Source organism: Herpailurus yagouaroundi, unplaced genomic scaffold (assembly GCF_014898765.1).
Source record: "Herpailurus yagouaroundi ecotype Mexico unplaced genomic scaffold, PumYag 216, whole genome shotgun sequence".
Lineage (NCBI taxonomy): Eukaryota > Metazoa > Chordata > Mammalia > Carnivora > Felidae > Herpailurus > Herpailurus yagouaroundi.
This window is the reverse complement of record NW_024412447.1, coordinates 4,457,550-4,479,704: the sequence shown is the minus strand read 5'-3', so window position 1 is coordinate 4,479,704 and position 22,155 is coordinate 4,457,550. Positions and strand designations below refer to the sequence as shown.

Sequence of the window (22,155 nt, the reverse complement as noted above, 5' to 3'; positions counted from 1 at the left end):
AGCATGAGCAGGGGAGGGTCAGAGAGAGAGGGAGACACAGAATCTGAAACAGGCTCCAGGCTCCGAGCTGTCAGCACAGAGCCCGACGCGGGGCTCGAACTCACGGACCGTGAGATCATGACCTGAGCTGAAGTCGGCCGCTTAACCAACTGAGCCACCCAGGCGCCCCGAGTGGTTTTCCTTTTTGTGTGCTGAGTGCTCTTCCCTACATCCTTTTAGAAAGGGAAGCTGATACCCCAGAGCCAGCACATTCCCTGGCAGGCCAGTCACAGCATCCGCCCTGTGAGCCCAGTTTAGTTCCTGGGATGGATGCCTAATCTAAGGCCAGCGAGACTCGACGGGGGCTCCTGCTTGGGCTTTGGTAGACATCACAGGCCAGCGGTTAGCTGGTTTGGATGATGGAGCTGCTAGCCGCTTGGTTATCTTGGGTTTTCTCCTATTTGCAGTCAGTCCTAACTCATAGCTTGTAAGTACTCTGATTCTGGCTTGTTTGTTTCTGTCTTACAGACCTCTTTTAGAATTGTGATGAGCTAAACCATGTTTTCATTGCTCTGTGTCTGTAATGTTTTGCCACATATTGAAAAGCACGTCTCTCTTCATTCTGTTTTTCAAATCTCTCTTGGCTTTTCCCACATTAGTTCTTAGAGACAGCCTCCCGAGTGGACTTAACCAGGCTCTTCTACCAAGCCTTTGGGGTTCTGCTGGAGTTCGTGTTTAAATGTAGTCTCAAATAGCTGCCCACCAAGAGTGGCGCACTCTTGATCCATCCCCAGCGACCAGAGAGGTAGGACTCATGGTGACAACTTGTTAATTTCTCGTTCCTGTGAGTAGACCATACTTTGTTTCTTTGCACGTTTTACAATTACTTGATGAAAACTGGACATATTTTTTAATGTTCATTTTTGAGCAGGAGCAGATGGGAGGGTCAGAGAGAGACACAGAATCCCAAGCAGGCTCCAGCACAGAGCCAGACGCGGGGGCTCGAGCCCATGAACCGCAAGATCATGACCTGAGCCAAAGTCAGATGCTTAATTGACTGAGCCACCCAGGCACCCCAAAACTGGGCATTTAAAATATAATCAGCAGCTCTGGGAATCAAATTTTCCCCTCACCCCAGAGTTTGTGTTGTTTCTTGTGTGCTCTTTTTATTGACTTTTCCGTATCAGTAGGTATGTATTCCTTGTCATGTGTGGCCACTGTTCTCTGTTCCAGTAACTTAGAAGTTAGGTGTATTTTCTCACTTTGCTTAAAACACCTGCAGCTGAAAAAACAAAACAAACAAACAAACAAACAAACAAACAAAGAGGTGGGGAGAAAGAAAAAGAGGAAAAACAATGTTGTCCCAGTCTTTGCAGACTGGCTCTTTATCAAGCATGCCTTCACTGCTCAGCCAAGCTGGTTCCGGTTCTGCCTCAGCCTTCACTTTGTTTCTGTTGAACCCGCAGGCCCATCCATGGTGAGAGCCTAGGGACTTCTCGACCTTTTCTAAGCTGTGACCCACCCAGGGCACACGTCATTTCCTGGCATGCACGGAAGCTTCTAGAAGCCCTCATTCCCACACATCTCTCCTTTCTCAACCTCTTCTTTCCCAGGTGTCTCAGTTTGCTGCTCACCTTGACTGTCGTTTCTTGCTCCAGCTGGCTACAGCCAGGACTCTTGCCTTTATTTATTTATTTTTATTAAGTTTCTTTATTTTTGAGAGGCAGAGAAAGACAGAGCCAGTGGGGGAGGGGCAGGGAGAGAGGGAGACACAGAATCCGAAGTAGGCTTCAGGCTCTAAGTTGTCAGCACAGAGCCCGATGCAGGGCTCGAACTCACGAACTGTGAGATCATGACCTGAGCTGAAGTCGATGCTCAACTGACTGAGCTACCCAGGCGCCCCTGGACTTGTGCCTTTAAATGCTTTCAGCATGAGCCATCTGGGAGGCTGCCCAGGCCCATGACTGATGTGGGTCCAGGAGACAAGAGGATGCCCCTCGAAACCCTCCTACAGACCTCTGTCCAGCAGGTGAAGCCCACTCTGCAGCTGTTTGAGAACAACCCACTGGCCTGGAATGCAGGCTGTCACCCATTTGGTAGCTGATCTGAGGTGTGGGGGCAGGGGTGGTGGTGGTAGGTGGGCAGGAGAGTCATCTTTCTGGCTGCGCAGCTGTGCCCCTGCCTCACCAAGCCTCGCCTGATACTTAGAAATTTTGGACCAAGTTCTAGAGTTCTGCAGAAGATGCCAGCTCATGAGTTGTTCCTACTTGGGGGGCGGGGGCGGGGGGGGTGGCATGGGCAGAGCCCCATTTTCCTCCTCTCTGCCATACCTTCTGATCAGTGCCTGAGCACTTCCTGTTTACTAGTACAGATAAGTGTTCCGTGGTTTTATTTTTCCTGATCAGCCTTGGAGTAAACTGTTACTCTCGAGTGTGATATTTAGAAATCAAGATGTGAGCACACATTTTTCTAAAGATAGAAATACTGCATATTTTATTAGGAACTTAACATTTTAAAACCACATCTTTTATTAGGATTGCTACTGATTGTGCTAGAACTCTTGTTATATTACAGAGGTTTTGAATGGGCTGCCCTTTATTTTCTTCCTGTGACTTACTCTTAAGTCATTAGCATACCACTAGGTTTGGGAAGAACATATATGTTGCAGTTTAGAAGAAATGACTGTGGTTCATTTTTCTGTTGGCTAATTCTGTATCAGTGTTGGATTAGTTGGTAAGAGAGAAGATGGCGATCTCATGTACAATTCTAAACTACCAGGCAGGCGGTCCAGGGAAATAGGATAGCTCCGGTCCAGGATGTTCTCTAGAGAAAGGGTCCCCTTTATCTTGTTACTTTTCCATCCCCTAAAAAGGAGTCAGCAAGGTACAGTTCATGGGCCACATTTGGCCTGCTGCCTTTTGGTGCATCCTGTAAGCCAAGATTGGGTTTTACATTTGTCAGTTTTTTTTTAAAAATCAAATATTTTATGGCATGTGAAATTCTACAAAATTGAAATTTGTGTCCATACATAAAGGTTTACTGGGACACAGCCAGGCCATCCCCATTGGCTGTGTAGGTGCTGTCACATGTGGAGGCGGGGCTGAGCAGCTGTGAGGGGCTGTACCCACAAAGCCTGAAGTGTTTCCACCCAGCCCTTCCCAGGCCCAGTTGGCCAAGCCCTGTCCTCAGGTATTACCCTTGTCACCATGGTGCTGTCACAGCCCATGGAGGGAGGAGGCAGTGGGGAACAACAGTCCTCTTCGAATATGACTCAGAAGATGACATATCCCCCAGCTCGAATTCCGTGGACGTAAACTTAGTCACCTGGCCACCGCTGGCTGAAGCCGGGAACTCAGCTCTGCAGGGAGGCGCACAGCTGAAACTGGGCACAAGGGGGCACCGTGGTGCACTGAGCAATGCAGTCTCTCCCACAAAATGACCTCTGCAACACGGTGCAGATACTCCCAGCTGGGGGGCTCCTTCATCCTAGCAAGAACATTTAAAAGTACAGAGTGACAGGGACACCAGCTGCTCAGTAAAGTGTGCAACTCTTGATCTCAGGGTTTTGAGTTCAAGCCCCACGTTGGGCATGGAGTCTACCTAAAAAAAAAAAAAAAAGTTGAAGTACGGAGGAACCAACAAATGGAGCAGCCACGACAACTTATTGGAAGCTGGGTTGGGTTGAAGTTGCCAGAAAAGACACAGACGTCATTTAGGCACCCGAGCCGTGAAACTCTGGCTAAAACTAAACAGCATAAAACGATGAGGAGTTTTACTTGTCAGGTCCTTTAATTTTTGTTTTAATGTTTCTGGAGGAGTCCTGGGGAACAGTGTTAATCATACCACTGGGTTCAAAACATTTATATTCAATGTCGGTTTCTGCTTGGAGGCCATTCTGTGCCTGATTTTTCTCTTCATTTCAAACTCTGATTCTGTTCCCTTCTCACAGCCATTCATGCTGGTCGGTTTATGACCTTAACCACATTCCATTGTAACGTATATGGGTGTGTGTGTGTGATGTTAATGGATACAAATACTTAGTTGCGGAAATCCCTTTTCATTTTTAAAGTTCATATCCATGTTTTATCAAATGTGTTATGCACGCCACTGCTTGATCAGCGTTTTATTACCTCTTCTGGTGACCCGGACATCTCAAACATCCTGTTGACAGAATTCCCTGTGTACACATCCACGCGTGTACAGAATTTCTTGGGGATGGATAAATATGTTAGCAGTGCCACTGCATGAGAAGGCACATCCATGAATTTTAAAGATTTTTTATTTTTATTAAGTGTTTGACAGAGAAAGTTCCATAACTTTGTTAGCTGCACAGAGAGTATGTGTGCAAGCGGGAGAGGGGCAGAGAGAGAGCGGGAGAGAGAGAATCCCTAGCAGACTCCGTGCTGTCAGTGCAGAGCCCGATGCGGAGCTCGAACTCCTGAACCATGAGATCATGAGCTGAGCTGAAATCAAGAGTCGGACGCTCAACTGACTGAGCTGCCCAAGTGCCCCCCACACATGAATTTTAAAAGGTATTTCCAGGTCAGTTTACCCACTCCCACAGTATACAAATATTACCCATCACCATTCACATCCTTACCAGTATTTATTCTACATCACTGTCATTTTTTCCATTCTGATCAGTGTAACTTGTTTTAACTTGTGCATTCTAATGACTGATGACTCCAAGCACCGTCGTATCCCTTCTTGTGGATGTGCTGCCCTTTTCTTGCCACTTTACTGGATCTCATTTGTTCTAGTTACCGGTCTTGCCTTAGGTTAAGACAGTGTTTTGCTTTACAGACCCGAGATTTTCTGGATCTTTCCCTCTGGCATCACAAAAGCCTCTCTTAATTTCATTCTTTTTTTAATTCTGAGGAACTTTTAATTCATGGGTTTTCTTCCCATCTTGTCTTTTTGAAAACCCCAGGATATGGGTGTTCTACCATCCTCTCTGTTTTATTTTTCACATTGTACCTCTTTCTTCTTTCTGGTGTTGAGGGCGAAATCATTTGCCGTTGTCATTCAGCCCACCAACTGGCTTTTTGGCTGCATCCACTCTGCAGTTAAACTCATCTAGTGAAGCATTTACTTCATGCCATTTATTGATGCCCTTTCCCCCACCTCTTTTGGGATAACTGTTCCTGCTTCATATAACCAACACTTTTCTCAAGGGATGTCTAGTAAGACCATTTTGAAATCTGGATTTCTACATCCCACTAGTGGTGGAGACATATGGTGTGCTCTTGGTAAACTCCTTAACTTGTCTTCTCCCGGCATTTATTCTTGCTGAGGTGTCTGGAGATCTCGGCTAATGGAAGGAGCTGGGCAAAGGCCTAACCCCTATTGCTGTTCCTCAGGGTGGCCTCAGCAGACGTATGTGTTACAGAAGAGAAAGCCCGCCCCCAGCTAGGAGGAACCCCCTCTTGGCACATTACATGATCACCAGAAGGTCCTCCTTCATCCGGAAAAACGTGCCTACTTATGTTAATGACTTGGCTGTGGAATGAGGAAGGGATGATGCAGCTCACACTGTGTCTGTCGCGTCCACCCCTCATCTCAGCTAGATGGGGCTGACGCACCTGCTTTCGGTCTCACGAAGGACTGTGGTGGGCAGTGATGTGCTTGGGACACTACAGTGCAGAGCAGTGTCGTGTAGTCCCCGAGTTCCCCTTGGCACCGGCCTCCCTACTGTCTCTGGCTGCTCACACCTCCCTGCCGAGAGCCACATCTGCCCCCAGGGCACCCCTGCAGTCCCTGGACGTGTGAACTGCTTGGGCTTCTCTGGCACCCCAGAGTTGGGCTTGAGAAACAAGTCGGCAGCCCATGCTACTTCGTCAGTTTGGCAGGAATCACGGACTTTGAATTCAGGGAAGGGAAACACCGTTGGTTTGTGATGTCATCTCTGTGAGAAGGAAAAGGAATTTCCTGGTTTTGTTTCACTGCAGACAGCCTGCAAAGCTGGCAGTTAGCTGGGCCACAACCGGTGGACTGTGCAGTCTTCTCTGGGGAGCCTGGATGGACAGTGCCACCAAGCTCACTGACCTGGAACAAAGAAGCGGGTGACTCGGGGGCCTCCGAGGGGATAGGGCCTTGGTGTTAAAACTACGTCTTCATTTTGATCCACGTGAGAAGGAGTCAGTAAGCCACCGCTTCACTAACTCGAGGAGGATACAGAATATTGGGGGATCTCACGTGTCCACGGCCAGGAAGGGTCTGCCTTCTGCTCAGCCCCTGGAAACCCCTCTCAGAGTTCATGATCTGCTCACACCCCAAATTATGAGGTCACTGGTACAACACCCAGGAGCTCCTGCCCCCCAACTCACCCCCAAGTCTTTCAGTCCCCCCTTCAGTCCTTACTGCAGCACAGGGAGGCTCAAGTCCCTCTAGTGCTTTCTTTATGAACTCGGGCCTGTGTTACCTTACACGCTTGCCAGGGACAGTTAAAAACTTTTCATATATTACATTCCATCAAGTCTAAAACCATGATTTTACGTGCCTCTAGAGAAGAAAAACAGTGGCATTAAAGAACATGCCACTGATCTTACTTTCAGAGATGTAATAATATGAGAGCACGGACATGTTTGAAACTGAACAGATCACACCGCTCCATCATCAGAGAGGCAGTCCAGGACCACTTATGTGTACCAGGCTCTTTCATGCGCAGGCACTCGGTAAGAAGAATGTGGTGAACCATTGAAACTTTTTGAGTATTTTACTTAAAATGCATACCGTGTATTTAAAGCTATAATGACAAACTATGGTGGGAATCTTTGTAGGTATCATTTCCACAAATACACCACGAGTATATTTTCCTACACAAAACTATACAACCTACCAGACTTTTCATTCCTGCTATGTAGCATACTCACGATTATCTAGAAGAATGTGGAGGGAAAGTGCTAAGCAACAAAAACAGGTGGCACGAGTGATTGAAATACACAGAAAATATGGCATTTCATCTCAGCCGTAAGGGGTCAATTATTCAAATAGAGGCTATTCGGCTAATCACTGGAAAGCAAAGGTCCTTACCCTCCACACCTATGTTGTCAACTCACACTATAGCGATGATCCATGGATAACATAAATTAACCTAAACAAAATTTGTCATGCATTGTAAAAAGGAAGGTATACCTGACACTTTATCAGGCTCTAAAGGTTCTTAGGTCAATGATGTAACAATTCAAGGAAACATACATTTAATTGTTTCAAGTTGATTTGTAGTGCTCAAACTATTTACATCCAAATTTACAGAAAGTTAAGATAAAGCTCTCTATCAGTACTTACTTCTAAATAGATGATTTACCTAAAGTCCACTTCTCAATTGCATAATTCCTACAAAGGTATAACTTTGTATCTTCAGTTATGGCTAACAGAGCAACCAAAATCAACTGGCATAAAAGTAAATTTAGTCTACTACAGAAGAGACAGTCCAGAGGTGGCCCAGCTACATGGCTGGTTGGTTCAGTGGCTCAACGTCATCATCTAGGTCCCAGGTTCTCCTGATATTTCTGCTCGGCCATGCTTAAATTATAATCCGTATGTGAAAGACACAACCAGGCATCCCATGCAGAGAAGGCAACGTTCGACAGAAGACTCTACTTCACCCTGCATGATTCATCCCTCGAATCTTTGAAGGAATGTTTTCCAGAGATAGCCTGTCAGATCTCTCCTTTGTTCATCTGCACAGAACTGGGTCCTGTGACCACTCTAAACCAATGGCTGGCAATGAGAAAAGGATTCCCATTATTAACTGAAACTAGTCAGGATCTATCCCTCATTCCATGAGGAGGAATGGATACCCAAACTCCGCCGGCAAACAGTAAGAAGTGAGTGACGAGGGTCGTTCACCAACGTCTGCCACAAACCCGTATGAAGAGTTCTTCATTCATTCAGGAAGGAGTAGAGCACAATATTTAAAAACATTATTATATCAAGTAAAAATACGGATAATTACTAAGTTACACAGTATGTGTGCTCTGCACACTTACACATATGTAGGCATCCGAACTAAAAAAATAATAAAACAGATCGAAAAAAAAAATTAGTACAAAATGGAAATACTTTAAGTCTTTCTGTTTAACTGTAGAGAATGCAACGAGTGCTATAGGAAACCTACTACTGGAAACTTCTGGCATTAACAAAATTATCTATATGGTTTTCTATTTTATGCATAGATTTCTATCTCTTGCTGACTCAGGTAAAGTTGAACACATTACAAAAACATTAGCTTCTTTATAGACGATTTAGTTCATTGACAGGGAAGAGTGGGAGAAGCAGTGTACTTCATACGCGATCAGATACGAGTTCAGTGACAGTATTAGGGTACTAACGTGGTGGAGCAGTTTCAAATGGATAATCTTACCATGTCTTAGAAATTATTCTACTAAGGTTACAATGGCTTTTCAAACATGATTCAAATGAACATACAATTCCTGTAATGGAGCATCCTAAAAACAAGGGAACAAACAAACTTAAAAACTCCTCAAAAACGTAAGTCCTACATTCCCAGGAACACTCACGTACGAGCGTCAGTTGCGATGCTACAGCCTTGATCACTACCTGCTGATCTGACAGCTTCTGTTTGCACAAGTATCTTTACTCACAACAGTTATTCAAGTTCCAAGAAGCTTGTTACTACATCACAAACATTTAATATTAATAATTTCCAAAGGAGTATGTTTTCCACCTCCGTTAAATTGAGAGATTTTCCCTTGGTATGAATTCCCTGATATGTAAAACAGTTTGAGTCCACGGTGAAGTTCATACACATCCTACATATTTATAAATGTTTACTTCCGTACAGTCTGGTATCCGACAAGTCCTTGTTACAACTGTGGTCTTGTTACAACTGTGGTCTCTACCCTGTGAACTCTCAGATTTCAAGTCTGACTAACACAAAGGCTCATTCGTGTGCATCACCCGTGTGAACTCTGAGGGACGACGGCAGGAGCTGCCCGCTCACCACGCTGAGAGGGTTCTCGGACTTCAGAGAAGCCTTCCCACATCCAGTACGTTCACACTCCCTCTCCTGTGAATTCTCTGATGGCTATTGAAGGCTGACTTGTGGTAGAATTTTTTCCCACACTCGTTACATTCGTAGGGCTTCTCTCCAGAATGAGTCCTGTAGTGCACGGTGAGGTAGGACATCCGAGAGAAGGCTTTTCCACATTCGTTACATTCAAAGGGCTTCTCTCCCGAGTGGATGCGATGGTGGATGGTGAGATAGGACATCTGGGAGAAGAACTTCCCACATTCGTAACACTCATAGGCTTTCTCTCCCGTGTGTGTCCTCTGATGTCTATTAAGGGCTGAATTCTGGCAGAAGGTTTTCCCACACTCGTTACATTCATACGGTTTCTCTCCTGAATGGATCCGATGGTGGATGGTGAGGTACGACATCTGAGAGAAGAACTTCCCACATATGTAACACTCGTAGGGCTTCTCTCCTTTATGGATTCTCCGGTGCCTGCAAAGGGCCGAGTTCTGGTAGAAGGTCTTCCCACACTCGTTACATTCGTAGGGCTTCACTCCTGAATGAGTCCTGTGGTGGATGGTGAGGTACGACAGCTGAGAGAAGAGCTTCCCGCACTCGTTACATTCGTAGGGCTTCTCCCCGGTGTGCACTCGTTGATGCCGCATGAGGGCGGAGTTCAGGTAAAAGGTCTTCCCACACTCATTACATTCGTAGGGCTTCTCTCCCGAGTGAGTCCTGTAGTGCACGGTGAGATAGGACAGCCGAGAGAAGAACTTCCCGCACTCGTTACATTCGTAGGGCTTCTCCCCGGTGTGCGTGCGCTGGTGTGTGGTGAGAGTAGACTTGCGGCAGAAGCACTTCCCGCACTCGTTACACTTATAGAGTTTCACGCCCGTGTGAATCTTCTGGTGGTCGTTCAGTGCTGACTTCTGCGAGAAGGTTTTCCCACAGTCGTGACAGACATAGGGTCTCTCTCCTGAATGTGTTCTCTGGTGCTGTGTGAGGTGGGTCTTCTGGCAGAAGGATTTCCCACAGTAACTACATTCGTAGGGCTTCTCTCCTGAGTGAGTTCTCTGATGCTGAATGAGGTGCAACTTCTGGTAGAAGGTTTTCCCACATTCGTTACATTCGTAGGGCTTCTCCCCTGTGTGTGTGCGCTGATGGACGGTGAGGGTTCCCTTCTGGCAGAAGGATTTCCCACACTGATTACATTCATAAGGTTTCTCTCCTGTGTGAGTCCTCTGGTGTATGATAAACTTTGACTTTTTACAGAAGGATTTCCCACATGCACTGCATTCGTAGGGCTTCATTTCCATGTGAGACCTCTGGTGTACACTGAGGTTGGACATTTGAAGAAAGGCTATTTCGGATTCATTCCACTTATAGGGCTTCTCCTCCATATGGTTAGCAAAACCTGGATCCTTCTGAAAGGCTTTCTGGCATTCAATATATTCGAAGGGTTTCCCCAAAATATGAATGTTCTGATAAATACTTTCTTCGTTTAGACTATAAGCTCCCCCACTTTGATTAAATTCGTAAGATTGGTCTCCTTGATGAGTTTTCTCAAGCTTCACACGGGGAAACGGTTTCCCACACGCACCACATTCGTCAGGCTTCCTTCTTGCATAGCTGCCATCACTACTGATATATTCTGAAATGGACTTCAAACTCTTTTCACATGAGCCACACTTATAGGACATTTTCCTCGAAGGAATGGGGTTCGTTTCCACATTTAAAGTCTTACCGAGAACATTACCTCTCTCTTCAGTCGGGGTTTTGTTGATGGACACAGCTTGCCTTGAGTGTTTGCCTTCATTCTCCTGGACCCTTTCAACCAGGTCATCGGCTTTCCAGACTTCTTCTAAAAAGAGGCAGAATTAACAACATTTCATGTATCTCCTACATTAAGACATGGAATGTGACTTACATGCAAGCATTTCATCGTGGTGTAGATGCCAGCTCCATGGGCAGATGTAAATATTTCCAAGTGTACTTCTTTTCTGTACCCTCATGGTTTGGGGTAAACACATGCATGCATGCGCACATACACACATACCTCTGAGGTCAGGAAAGGGGAAAATCTCAAGCACCTTTGATCTTTGCTGCTTTATAAGGTTTTGTTCAAAACTGGATAGAGAAGGTGAAATGTAAACACAGAGCAGGGATGGGAAGACAAGGGATGGTGGATGAGCAGCTGACAGGCAGATATGAAAGGACTCACAGCAAACAGGGATGAATGAGGAGTGCTACCAGGCAAGCTGGGGCGCACAGATGCCTCAGGAAGCAGTGGGGGAGGGGAGGAGCCCAGCACTTTGTGCCACACCGTTTCCCATCAAGTTGGGGGAGATGATCACAGGCTCAGGCACCATCGCTTTTTACTGAGATTTCTGTGACAGCATTTTGACCAGCCTAGATCCTTCCACACTACTTTCTTTCGTTTCAGCTTCCGCACAGTGGGGCCAAATCAGCGTGCGCCCAAACCTCCTTGTGTTTAGAGTAACATCCCTCTGGTTCTGTTTCACTTGAAAGGCAAGTCCCAGGAACTCAGAGCATGCTGGCCCTTCAGAAGTTTAAGATTTCGTAAACACTCTATTGATACTATGATTTACACTGAACTGATTCTGACCATGAAACTCTATTTGTTCTTACTTGGACGGTGCAGCATGCACTGTGGCTGGGTGACCAGCAAGTACTGAAGTCACCTAGATTCAGGATCATCCAGGGGTGAGACGGAGACAACGGTACCTACTTTATCAGGCTGCCGTGAGATTACACACATAAACTCATAAAGTGCTCAGAACAGCATCTGGCACAAAACACATGCTCTGTGAGTTTCGCAACTAGTTTTCCCATTTTCAGACTCCTGGCGATTCCCTTAAACTAGTCTTGCCTCTGACATACCACACTGTCCCTTAATTCTGAATGTGAATAGGCTTCGCCACTCGTGACTTTCATTTGGTTTCATTTACAAACCTTAAAAATCAGATTCCCCAAACTGTTCCTAAAACAGTGACCTTTATTTTTACTTATCTTAACAAGTTTTTGGATGAACTTGACGGCCGTGCTTGCTGTCATCTACATCAGATGAAACCGTACCAGCCTTGTCCTCCAAAACCTACAATTCCCTGAGTGCACTGCCAAAACATCAACAGGTAAAACGAGGGAAAACGTCTGACAGAGAATACTTTTTGCCCGGATTCACAGTGTGATTCCACCCTGGGTTTACACCAGCCTACGAAGAATTTCTGCCCCAGGGAAACCAAGCTATTTGCTAGACAAGAGGTGGCAGATGACCCATCCCAGGGCAGTTAGGTGTGCGGGAGGGGGCCTGACCCTCCGTCCCAGGCACCATGTGCTTCTGAGACAGCTATGGTGTGCCAACAGTGCCCAGCTCCTTTCAACCACAAGTCTCAGCTTCTATTGCTTTATTCAATCTGCTTGGCTTCCAGCCTTGATCTACTCAAGACCTGTCTTTCAGAGAGTTCCATGCTTTAAAAAAACAAACAATGGGGCGCCTGGGTGGCTCAGTTGGTTAAGCATCCGACTTAAGCTCAGGTCATGATCTCGTGGTTGGTGGGTTCGAGCCCCACGTCGGGCTCTGTGCTGACAGCTCAGAGCCTGGAGCCTGCTTCCGATTCTGTGTCTCCCTCTCTCTGACCCTCTGTCACTCAGGCTGTCTCTGTCTCTCAAAAATGAATAAACATTAAAAAAAATTTTTTTTAATAAAACAAAATCTTCTCAAGTCCCTTCTCACCTCAATTAGATCCATTTCCCCTTAAAGTTGAAAATAACTACTCCCCATAGAAGGGCTTAAGCACGGTGGTTCAGCCTGGAACATCAACATTCCACGTGAAATGCTGAGGGTCTCTTTGTTTCTTTTAAGTAGGCTCTGTGCCCAGTGTGGGGCCTGAACTCATGAACCTGAGATTAAGAGTTGTGTGCTCTACTGACTGAGTCAGCCAAGCGCCCCTGAAATGCTGAGTTGTAAATTATACCACACAACTCTCTTTTCTTAACCAAATCCTGTCTCTTAGAAAGTATGACTACTCACTATTTCCTTTGAACCCCTGAACTGTTCAGGGCTGTTGCTTTTGATCTGAAACCTCTGGGTATCTTTCAAGCACCTGCAGAATAAATGGGGATGTGACCCAGGTATGAATATTTAGCACTGCTTATCAATTACTTCTCAATAGATGGACAAGAAAGTTCTTTCACCTACTGGACTCCACACATACTCAATGTGGACTACATGTTACATACTTTGGCAAGGAGAACATACCCTTTTCTTTATAGGATTATAATTTGGGAAAGAAAGAAGTCAAGCAAAATATATATAATATCAAGTAAGATTACTTGATCAGACCTAACTTTTTTCAAGGTATGGCCCTGAGGCAGAGTCACCTTGAGACAAGGAAGAGACCGAAATAATAATAAGAGCTGGAAGGAAAAGCTTCAAGGAGGGGCAGAAAACCTGGGCCCTGTGCTCAGTTATCTGGAAGAATGTGCTGTTATCTGGCAAACAGAGCACTCCCCTCTGAATTAAAGCAAAAGGGACAATAACCACATGAACAGAAGACATTTAGGAGGACCCAGTGGATTTAGCAAGAGTTCTGGGAAACAACAGAAAATTAATTTTTCAGGCACCACAGGGAAGACGAGGAATTTACACTTCCTTTCAGTAGCAGCAGGGAAACCCCTGAAGGCTCATCCTGGAAGACCAGTGATAAGATCAACTGGAAATTTCCAGGAATGCATCTTGCAAGTGCACGCAGCACGAGGGACCACTGGGCTGCTACCACAGGAGACTGGACAGGAGGACAGGGATGGTAAAGCATAAAACAAACAGGCAAACAACAACCCTAATGGCAGGAGAAGCGCTTTGAAGAACTCAGGAAGCAGAACCCAACAAAGGGGGGAAGCAGAGCCTTCAGAAACATTTCTGGAGCGTGGAGGGAAAGGAATCATAACTCATTCCCGTGCACCACACTCACTGAGCACCCACTAGGACAGGACAGCACGGTGAGTAAGGGACAAGATGGGACACGCATGTCTGGGGCAGACAGGAGGCCCAGACACTGCTGTCACCCAGCTCAAGAAGGGTTGGATCTCGGGACAGATGAGCAGCACACAGGCGCACCAATGGCAGAGGTGCACCAAAGTCACTGGCTCAGGCACAGGATGGGGGTTTGGAATCTGACCTCAGTAAAGGGAGACACAAAACGGGACAGAGACCTGTCTGAGGCATCTCACAGAAAAGAGGAAGAAGTAAGGAAGGTGGCAAGAAACCTACGAGTCCTGTCAGTTACTTTTTCATGACAGACACGAATGCCTAAAACCTGAAAGAAGCCATGATAACGGGCGACTGCAAATGCCATGGAGCAAGCAAGACCCGAGGCTCAGCAGGGAGAAGGGAGCTGCGGGGTCTGGGCTCTGGGGAGAGGCAAAGCACGGAAAAGCTCTGCAAACACAGGTTCTCACGGGGAAGGAGGAAGGCTCCGGGAGTGAGGCTTAGGTAGCTAGAGCACACACACAACTGTCTGTAGTCCCTTCTACAGGCTCAGGACCATGAGAGATTCCTGGGGAAAAACACTTCCGAGTTACCAGTCTCCGCACTGCCTGCACTAACACACCTGGGTAACTGTGTGGTAGGAATTCTCCTTCTACTATCCATGGCTCTTCTCCTTGTTCCAACTTGATGATAACTTCCGGTTTGATAATGTGACAGCCTGTTAATAGAAATGAGAGAGAACTTGAGCCTCACTGCTGGGCTGCCGGGTCTCTCATCGTCTGAGAACGGTGCTGCCTTATGAGCTGCACCACAATCAGAGCCTTGCACTGGGGGGGTGAAGACCAAAGGCCCTGCCTGGTGCCCAAAACAGACCACTCACATTTGTCCCATCAAATTCAAAGTTACAGTCGGTACATCTGAGGGAAATCCCATGTATCTTAGCAATCGAGAGAGCGGGCTCTCCTCACCCACAGAGACGAGGTGGCTGTAGTTCTCCAGCATCACATCCCGGTAGGTGGTCTTCTGCTCAGGATCCAGATACTGCCACTCCTCCTGGGTGAAGTCCACGGCCACGTCCCTGAATGACACTGGCCCCTGTAATGGTACCGCGATCGGAACCAGATGAGGTAGAGAAGGCATACGGGGAGAAGAGCTTACCAAACTCACTGGTCAAGTGAACTACAAACACTGTTATCTCCTTTATCATGGAAAGAAAATAAATCAGAAATACACTAGGATGAACTCATTCGGTAGTCACCAAAAAAAGAAAATACCATCTTGCACTGTGAGCCATGGACAGTCCTGGCTGCTGGGGACACGAAGACCAGCAGACACAGCCCCTGTGCCAAGGGGCACAGGCCTGAGAGGCACTCAGAGAAATGCAGGGTGCTCTTTGCTCCTCCTTTTTGCTTCCAGAACATTACTGATGTTGGCTCTCCTTTGACCTCCCCTGCTGACTCCCTTCTGTCTCCTTTGCTGGCTCCCCTGTTCTCCAAGACATCCTGAAGTCAGAGGGCCTGGGGCTCCGTTTTTGGTCTTTCACACTTTGCTATCTGCAACCTGCTGTGAGTATGTCAGCGTTTCGCAAACCTTTACCACCAGGCCAGACCTCTCTCCTAAACTCTAGACACGTGTCCCAGATCCAAACTCAACAGCCTGAAATTCAACCACTGTTCTCAGTCAACCTGATCCTCCTGTGCATGGAAGGAGCTGATCTGTGATATTTGCCACAACTGGCAAAGGAAGAAGCCAGGCAACACACATCCTTGTTGTGTGTTTTTTTTTTAATGTTTTTTATTTATTTTGAGAGACAGAGAAAGTTAGTGAGCAGGGGAAGGGGAGAGGGAGAGAGAATCCCAAGCAGGCTCCATGCTGTCAGCGCAGAGCCCAATGTGGGGCTCAATGTCACAAACTGTGAGATCTTGACCTGAGCCGAAATCAAGAGTCAGACGCTCAACCAACTGAGCCTCGCAGGCACCCTGTGAGTTGTGTATTTTATCGCAAGGTATGTCTAGCAGGCCTGACCATGGCTGCCACGTAAACTGTCAGTGATAGCTTGTTCAATTGTCCCTAATTCCTAGCTGGGAAGCTCGGAAGGAATCCCCTTTCTGCCCATTTACACATTCCAGGGGAGCCGGAGCTTGGTCCCAAGGAGGGACAAACAGACCCAGAGACTGCCCAAGCCAAACCTTTAAATATGGATCTTCTGAATAAACTGTTCCCACTCAAATACACCGGTCATTACAACCATCCCTCAGTATCACTAATTCTGAAATAAAGATAACAATGGTCCCTGTCAAGTATCATAATACCAGTATCAAAAGGGCTAATCCATGGAAAGCCCTGAACTAAGTTCTCTGGACATAATGACATCTCAGGTTACTGTTGATTATCCATTATGTATCTTATCGCTCTTTCCAAATAAGGACAAAAATTAACCAGAAAACACAGAAATAAATTTAAACAACTAAAGCCAATGAGGCTGTCAGATTTATGCAGTTGCCAAGGAGGGATTATAAAACAGTGCCAGTACATTAAAAGCAAAAACGCTCCTGTGATCTGACAAGGCATGTAAGGAGTGGTGTGGAAGGAGAAAGAAGGCTGTGTCCTGCTCAGGGGCCATTTGAGAGAATGACAAACTCCTGACATTGACTGAAAATCTAAAATATTTAACATGTAACGATCCAAGAGTGCAGGACGCATCCTGTTGGCAAGATTCCCTGAGACACCTGGTCACCTGAACCTGTTATTCTCCCAGGCTCCAGGTACGGGGACACCAGGGACCAGGTAAAGGTGTTCAGGTCTGAGCACCAACTGCTGACAGGGCACTGGGTGCTGTAAGAGGTGGTTCCCACCCAGGCCAGACCAATCTGTGTGCAGAACTGCCCAGGCCCGGTCTGTGAGGAGACAGTCCTGGAGATACAGTAAGGAGGTATTCCAGAAGCTCTGCCCGGCCTTCATTCAGACACCCCCAGCCACAACTGCAGCCGCCCTCATGAAGATCGGCATCCAGAAGTTCACGTGTCAAAAGTTATCACCAAAAGCAAAAGAGCAAGGGATTGAAACAGGACGTAGTTTCATCTCAATGAAGAAAGAGAACAATGTACATCTTATTCTAACTTCTGGCTTTGCACGTGTAATTTCACAAAACGTGCAATTTGCACGGACTTTTTTAATGCTTGCATTTTGGTCTTATTAGGGGGGGAAAGCACACCAAGAAAAAAATTACAATTTTTGTTGTTTGTGACGTACGTAAAATAACTGCAGTGATGCTCCTTAAAAAGAACAGTATCGTGAATGTTCCAAACTGAATTTTTTCTTTGTGACAGGTTTGAGTAGTTTGCCCAAGTTCACGTTTATGTGCAAAGGGAGAAAACTACACTGTTCTTTCCCCAGCTTCAAGCAAGCAGCTTTACAAAAGCACTTTAAACTCAAGGAAAATGGGTTTCAGAAAACCTGGTTAACAAATTAAGAAACCAGTCAGAACTGCATTTAGGGATTTTAGGTCGGTTTCAAAAGGGAACAACCTTTGCTGTCTTAACACTCAGTACAGCTCATATTCCAGAGATGGCTTTGTAATCAAGAATGCAGGGCTGGCTACAGAGTTTCACATAAGCCAGACCGTCAGACCTGAGGGTAAGAACACCCTGTGAACATCTCAAGCTGCCATGTTGTCAGAAGGTTTCTGATGCAGACAGTGCTGCTCTCTCCCCTGGGGTGGGGGAGGGAGAACAGGTTTTCTTTACCTTTCTGAGACTCCTTTCAGCAGTGGCTAGAAGGGCACAGCACCGGCATTTCATCAGTAAAGACTGACAGAGAAAGAGACCCCCTCTGAGGATTGCAGACAAAGACCCAAGTGCAAAATGACTTTACAAGGGGCCCTTGTGTGTCACAGCCACCTCCGCATGTCACAGAGCTCACATGCCTTGCTGGGGCCCAAACAACAGAGAACAGCAAGAGCCTACTGGGGCGGGAAGACTGCAGTTCAAGGGTCCCCACTGAGCCAGACTCCTCTTGAACATCCAGGAAAAAGAAAGACATTCTCAGACATGTGAGGCCTGCAGAGTCAGGAAGTCAGTACACCAGTCCGCGGCCCGTCCAAGGACAGCAACTGCGGCCGTCATCCAGAGCCAGGAGAGGAAAACCAAGAACGCACAGAAATAAGAGGGAAACACCATGAAGTCCTCCCCACTCACCACCGTGGACCGTCTACTAACGAAGTGGCAGCTCCAGTGCTGACTGCTGAGGGCGCTCTGGAACTAGGAGTCCTACCCACACAAATTTTGAGAAATTTAAAAAATGTACAGTATTCAACTCGTCAAAATGAAAACATCAGAGGACTATATAGTAAGGCTGGAAAATAAAGTAAAAAGACAAATAAGCTCGGAAGAAAATGTTTACTAACATGATCCAAACAGACAAAATGTGAAACAATTAAGACTCCTTTGTAAGTCAAGAAGAAAAGCACAACAAACAAGATAGTATAGGGACAGAGAGACTAGCAGTGGATGTGAACAGGCATTTCACATAAAACCAGAAACAGACCAGTCTGAAAAAGCTACAGGCTGTATGACTCCCAACAGTAGCTGACCACTGACTGATGCGGGGGTGAGGGACACTGACCACCGCCCCCCCCCACAGTTGAAAGTCCACATATAACTTTGGACTTCTGCCAAACTAACTACTAATGGCATGCTGCTGACCAGAAGCCTTACTGATAACCTCAAGAGTCGATTAACACGTGTTTTTTACATTATGTGAATGCCAGACTGCATTTTTACAACGAAAAAATACAGAAAATATCAAGAAAATCATGAGGAAGATACCTTTATGGTCCCATGCTGTACCTATTGAAAAATATCCATGGATAAGCAAACCCAAACAGTTCAGACCCGTGTTGTGCAAAGGTCACCTGTATGTGAAATCCTGAGAAGGGCAAAACCATACACACAGCGTAGAGGCTCGTAATTGCCAGAGACTGGGGGAGGAAAGAATGAACATGTGGTGCCCAGGGAACTTTCAGGGCAGTAAACCTGTTCTGTATGATATTGTCACAGTGGACATATGCCATCTTACAGACGTCAAAACCTGAACCATACAAGGAGCAAACTAACATCAACTCTGGACTTCAGGTAATAATGTATCAACACTGGCCCATCCACTGAAACAGTGTACCACACTAATGTAAGATGTTAATAACAAGGGAATCTGAGACATGGAGGAGTGATGGGATCTCTGTACTGTCTGCTTAATTTTCAGATGAACCTAAACTGCTCTAAAAATGACCTACTGTGGGACGCCTGGTGGCTCACTTGGTTGAGCGTCCGACTTGATTTCAGCTCAGGTCATGACCCCAGGGTCATGGGATTAAGCCCCATGTCGGGGCTCAACGTGGAGCCTGCTAGACCTTCTCTCTCTCTCTTTCTCTCTCTCTCTCTTTACCCCTCTCTCCTGCTAGAGCTCCCTCGCTCTAGCTCTCTCTCTCTAAAACAAACAAAAAAAGAATATAACAAGAATATGAACAAGCAAATGTGGTAACAGAGAATGAAGAAAGAGATTAGAAAGAATCCCATTTTTCTGGATTCAGTGACAGGCTGCTCAGTAGAACAAAGAGCCGACAGGGACGAGAGCAGAAGGCATAGGTGGGGGCTACAAATAATTACTATTAACGTGAGGTGTCCTTTGGACAACCTCCATGGAAACGCTGGTAGGTGGCTGGGCAGAGGCATCTGGTCCATGTGGAAGAATGGACAGAGTGGGCAGTTCAGAGCACAGGAGGGTAAGTCAGACAGGTATAAAGGTCGTGAGCCAGGGATGGAAAAAACACATGAACAGGGCAGATCAGTCAGGAAGAGAGTAGAAGAGGTTTGTCATAGAACCAACAGAGCAGACCTTGAAGATGGAAAGCCAGCAGAGCAGTCCAAGGCAAGGACTGGCAAATCGCTGGCTTTGTACAATTAGCTCATGGGTAACCTTTACTGGGGCAGGTTCTGGGGACAGGCAGGGACAGAACCAAGACTGCAGGAGAAAACATGAATAGGAACTAAGCAATCTTTGACAGAGACATGACAGCACAGTCTGAGATGCACACCAGATAGGCTAGCATAGAAAAATATTTAGCAAGACTTACTGGAGGGTGAGAAGGCCATTCCTCCAGAGTATCCTCATTTTACCCCTGGATCAAGCAGTAAAAACAATGTATCTATGGAATGATGTTGTAGTTTCCAGAAAAATTATGTGCACTAGGTGATCCCTGGACCAGTATGTCTCAGCTTACAGGAGGCACAAGTAAGGCACCAACAGCCGTGGTTTAGGGGCTGCCATTTAGGGAGCCGGGTCACAATTAAAGCGAGATGGTCAAAGAAACTGCAAAACCCTTGAGAAAACAAACCTGTTTCTCAACAGGTCAGTGTCAGTCCAGTAACGAATGGCATTTGTCATTTTTTTCAATGAATGTCCAGCAGACCAAGGAGGCCCTGCACTTTGGCTTTCAAGGCTCTGAGGGATAGTGCTATCTACACATGTGAACACGACAGAAATGCTTGCTGCCACTCTGGTACTCCGTGTCTGACCAATCATATCTCTTTTCTATCTCTACCTTCCCCTTTAAAGTCTAAACTATTCATCTCCTAGGGGATATTATAAAAGGAAGTGGGGACTAAATACATTAAACAGAAACACTTACCACCGATCTACTCATCTTCTGCTCCTCTTGTAAAAACATGGGCAACAGTGAAAGTAGGGGCAGACCTGGGGAAAGAAAAGAGAAGCAATGAAGGTGTATGTGCTCTCCACTGCCAAGAAAGGGCTCTCCTGGAAAGTTCCACGGAAGAAACCTGTGGGGGAACTGTCCCTTTAAATCTTCAGACGTTAACTGGAAGAATAAGGAGGGAGCACCCACCTGTCTGCAACTGGCACCTGACTATGTGGTCACTGAGCGGATGTGTTTCTCATTAGAGAATGAACACTGTATCCTATTGAGATAAACCTCCATCACTCAAAAGAAGATACAAAAAGAAATTCTGTTACAGTCATCTATTTTCTAGTCATGCTTTTAACTACTTAAGATCAGAACAGGATGCAGGATGGTCTGAGTAAAAAGATGTGCACCCGCATGGCTGTCTTTAAATCATTTGTAGACACTTCAACGTGCTACTCAAAAGGATCTTTTGTTAAGAAACTTACTTTGACTTAAAATGTAACAGAGTGGACAGCACATTGGCCGAGGAGTTGAGTCGCATCCACAATCCCACCCATAGACTCGGTCACCCTCCAAGAGCCACCTCCCTTCTCAGGCCCAACCTCCTCCTCTGTCACCCCAGCGGCCGCGGCGGCAGCAGCAGCAAACCCTCTCAGGCTTGTCCTGCACTACACTGGCGGATGCCACAGGGCAGAGCCCGGCGCGGTCGGCACACACTTAGAGCACACAGCACAGGTGCTCAGGGGCGCTTAGAGACCCTCTTGGAAGCCGGAGAGGGCGGCACGCGGAGCAAGGCGTATCGGGACTGGAGAACGGAGCGGACACAGAACGTCCGCAGCCCACGCGGGGACCCCCTGCGCTCCCAGGAAACCTGGGCCCCACGAGTCCCGGGGAGAGCCCATCCCTCCCTGGCCGCCGCTCGCGCCCTCGGTTTGAGGCGCGGCCCACAAGATGCACAACCGCCTGGAGACCCGAAAGCCCACGACCTACCTCGTCGGGACCTGCCGACCTGCCCCGACGCTCCCGAGGGCTCCGGAGCTGGCGCGGCGCCTCCCGGGGCCGCCGTTCCCGAGGAGCCGGATCTGGGCCTCCGGGACAAGTTCACTTCGGGCCGAAAACCCTCTCGGGGCCCAAATCGGCCGCCTGGGGCCTCGCCGTCCCGCGAACCTCGGCCGGGCCGCCGCGGGTGCAAACGGGCCGGGCCCGATCCCAAAGCTCTGCGCCGCCGCCGCCGCCGCCGCCGCCCGGCCCCTCCGGCCCAGCCTGCGGGCTCCGGGGCTCGCGCTTGGGGGTCTCCGCTCGAGACTCCGCCCGGCCCGCACAGCTCTGCGCCCGCTGGGTGCCGGCCCGGACGGACGGCGCGCAGCCCCGCAGGCCCAGGGGTCCTTGCCCGCCTGAGGCCGAAGCCTGGGAAGCACGGCCAGCGGTGACCTGGGCACGGACAGGAAGCGAGAGCGGCGCGGCGGCACTGCGCGTGCGCGAACACGCACA

At 47.3% G+C, this 22,155-nt stretch overlaps 1 protein-coding gene across 2 annotated transcripts; it reads right to left on the bottom strand.

The window, feature by feature from the left end:
* Nucleotides 1–6,675: 6,675 nt before the first annotated feature.
* ZNF12 (zinc finger protein 12) lies at nt 6,676–22,074 on the bottom strand. Of its 2 annotated transcripts, XM_040455808.1 has the most exons (5): nt 21,655–22,074; nt 20,650–20,714; nt 14,933–15,059; nt 14,587–14,682; nt 6,676–10,817 (listed from the first exon to the last, which is right to left on the bottom strand). In XM_040455808.1, the coding sequence occupies exons 2-5, from the start codon at nt 20,686–20,688 to the stop codon at nt 8,968–8,970; spliced, it is 2,112 nt and encodes a 703-aa protein (XP_040311742.1). In that variant the 5' UTR covers nt 20,689–20,714; nt 21,655–22,074; the 3' UTR covers nt 6,676–8,967. The 2 variants fall into 2 exon arrangements, with proteins under 2 accessions (XP_040311742.1, XP_040311743.1); XM_040455809.1 differs by lacking the exons at nt 14,587–14,682; nt 14,933–15,059; nt 21,655–22,074.
* Between the last annotated feature and the right edge of the window lie 81 nt (nt 22,075–22,155).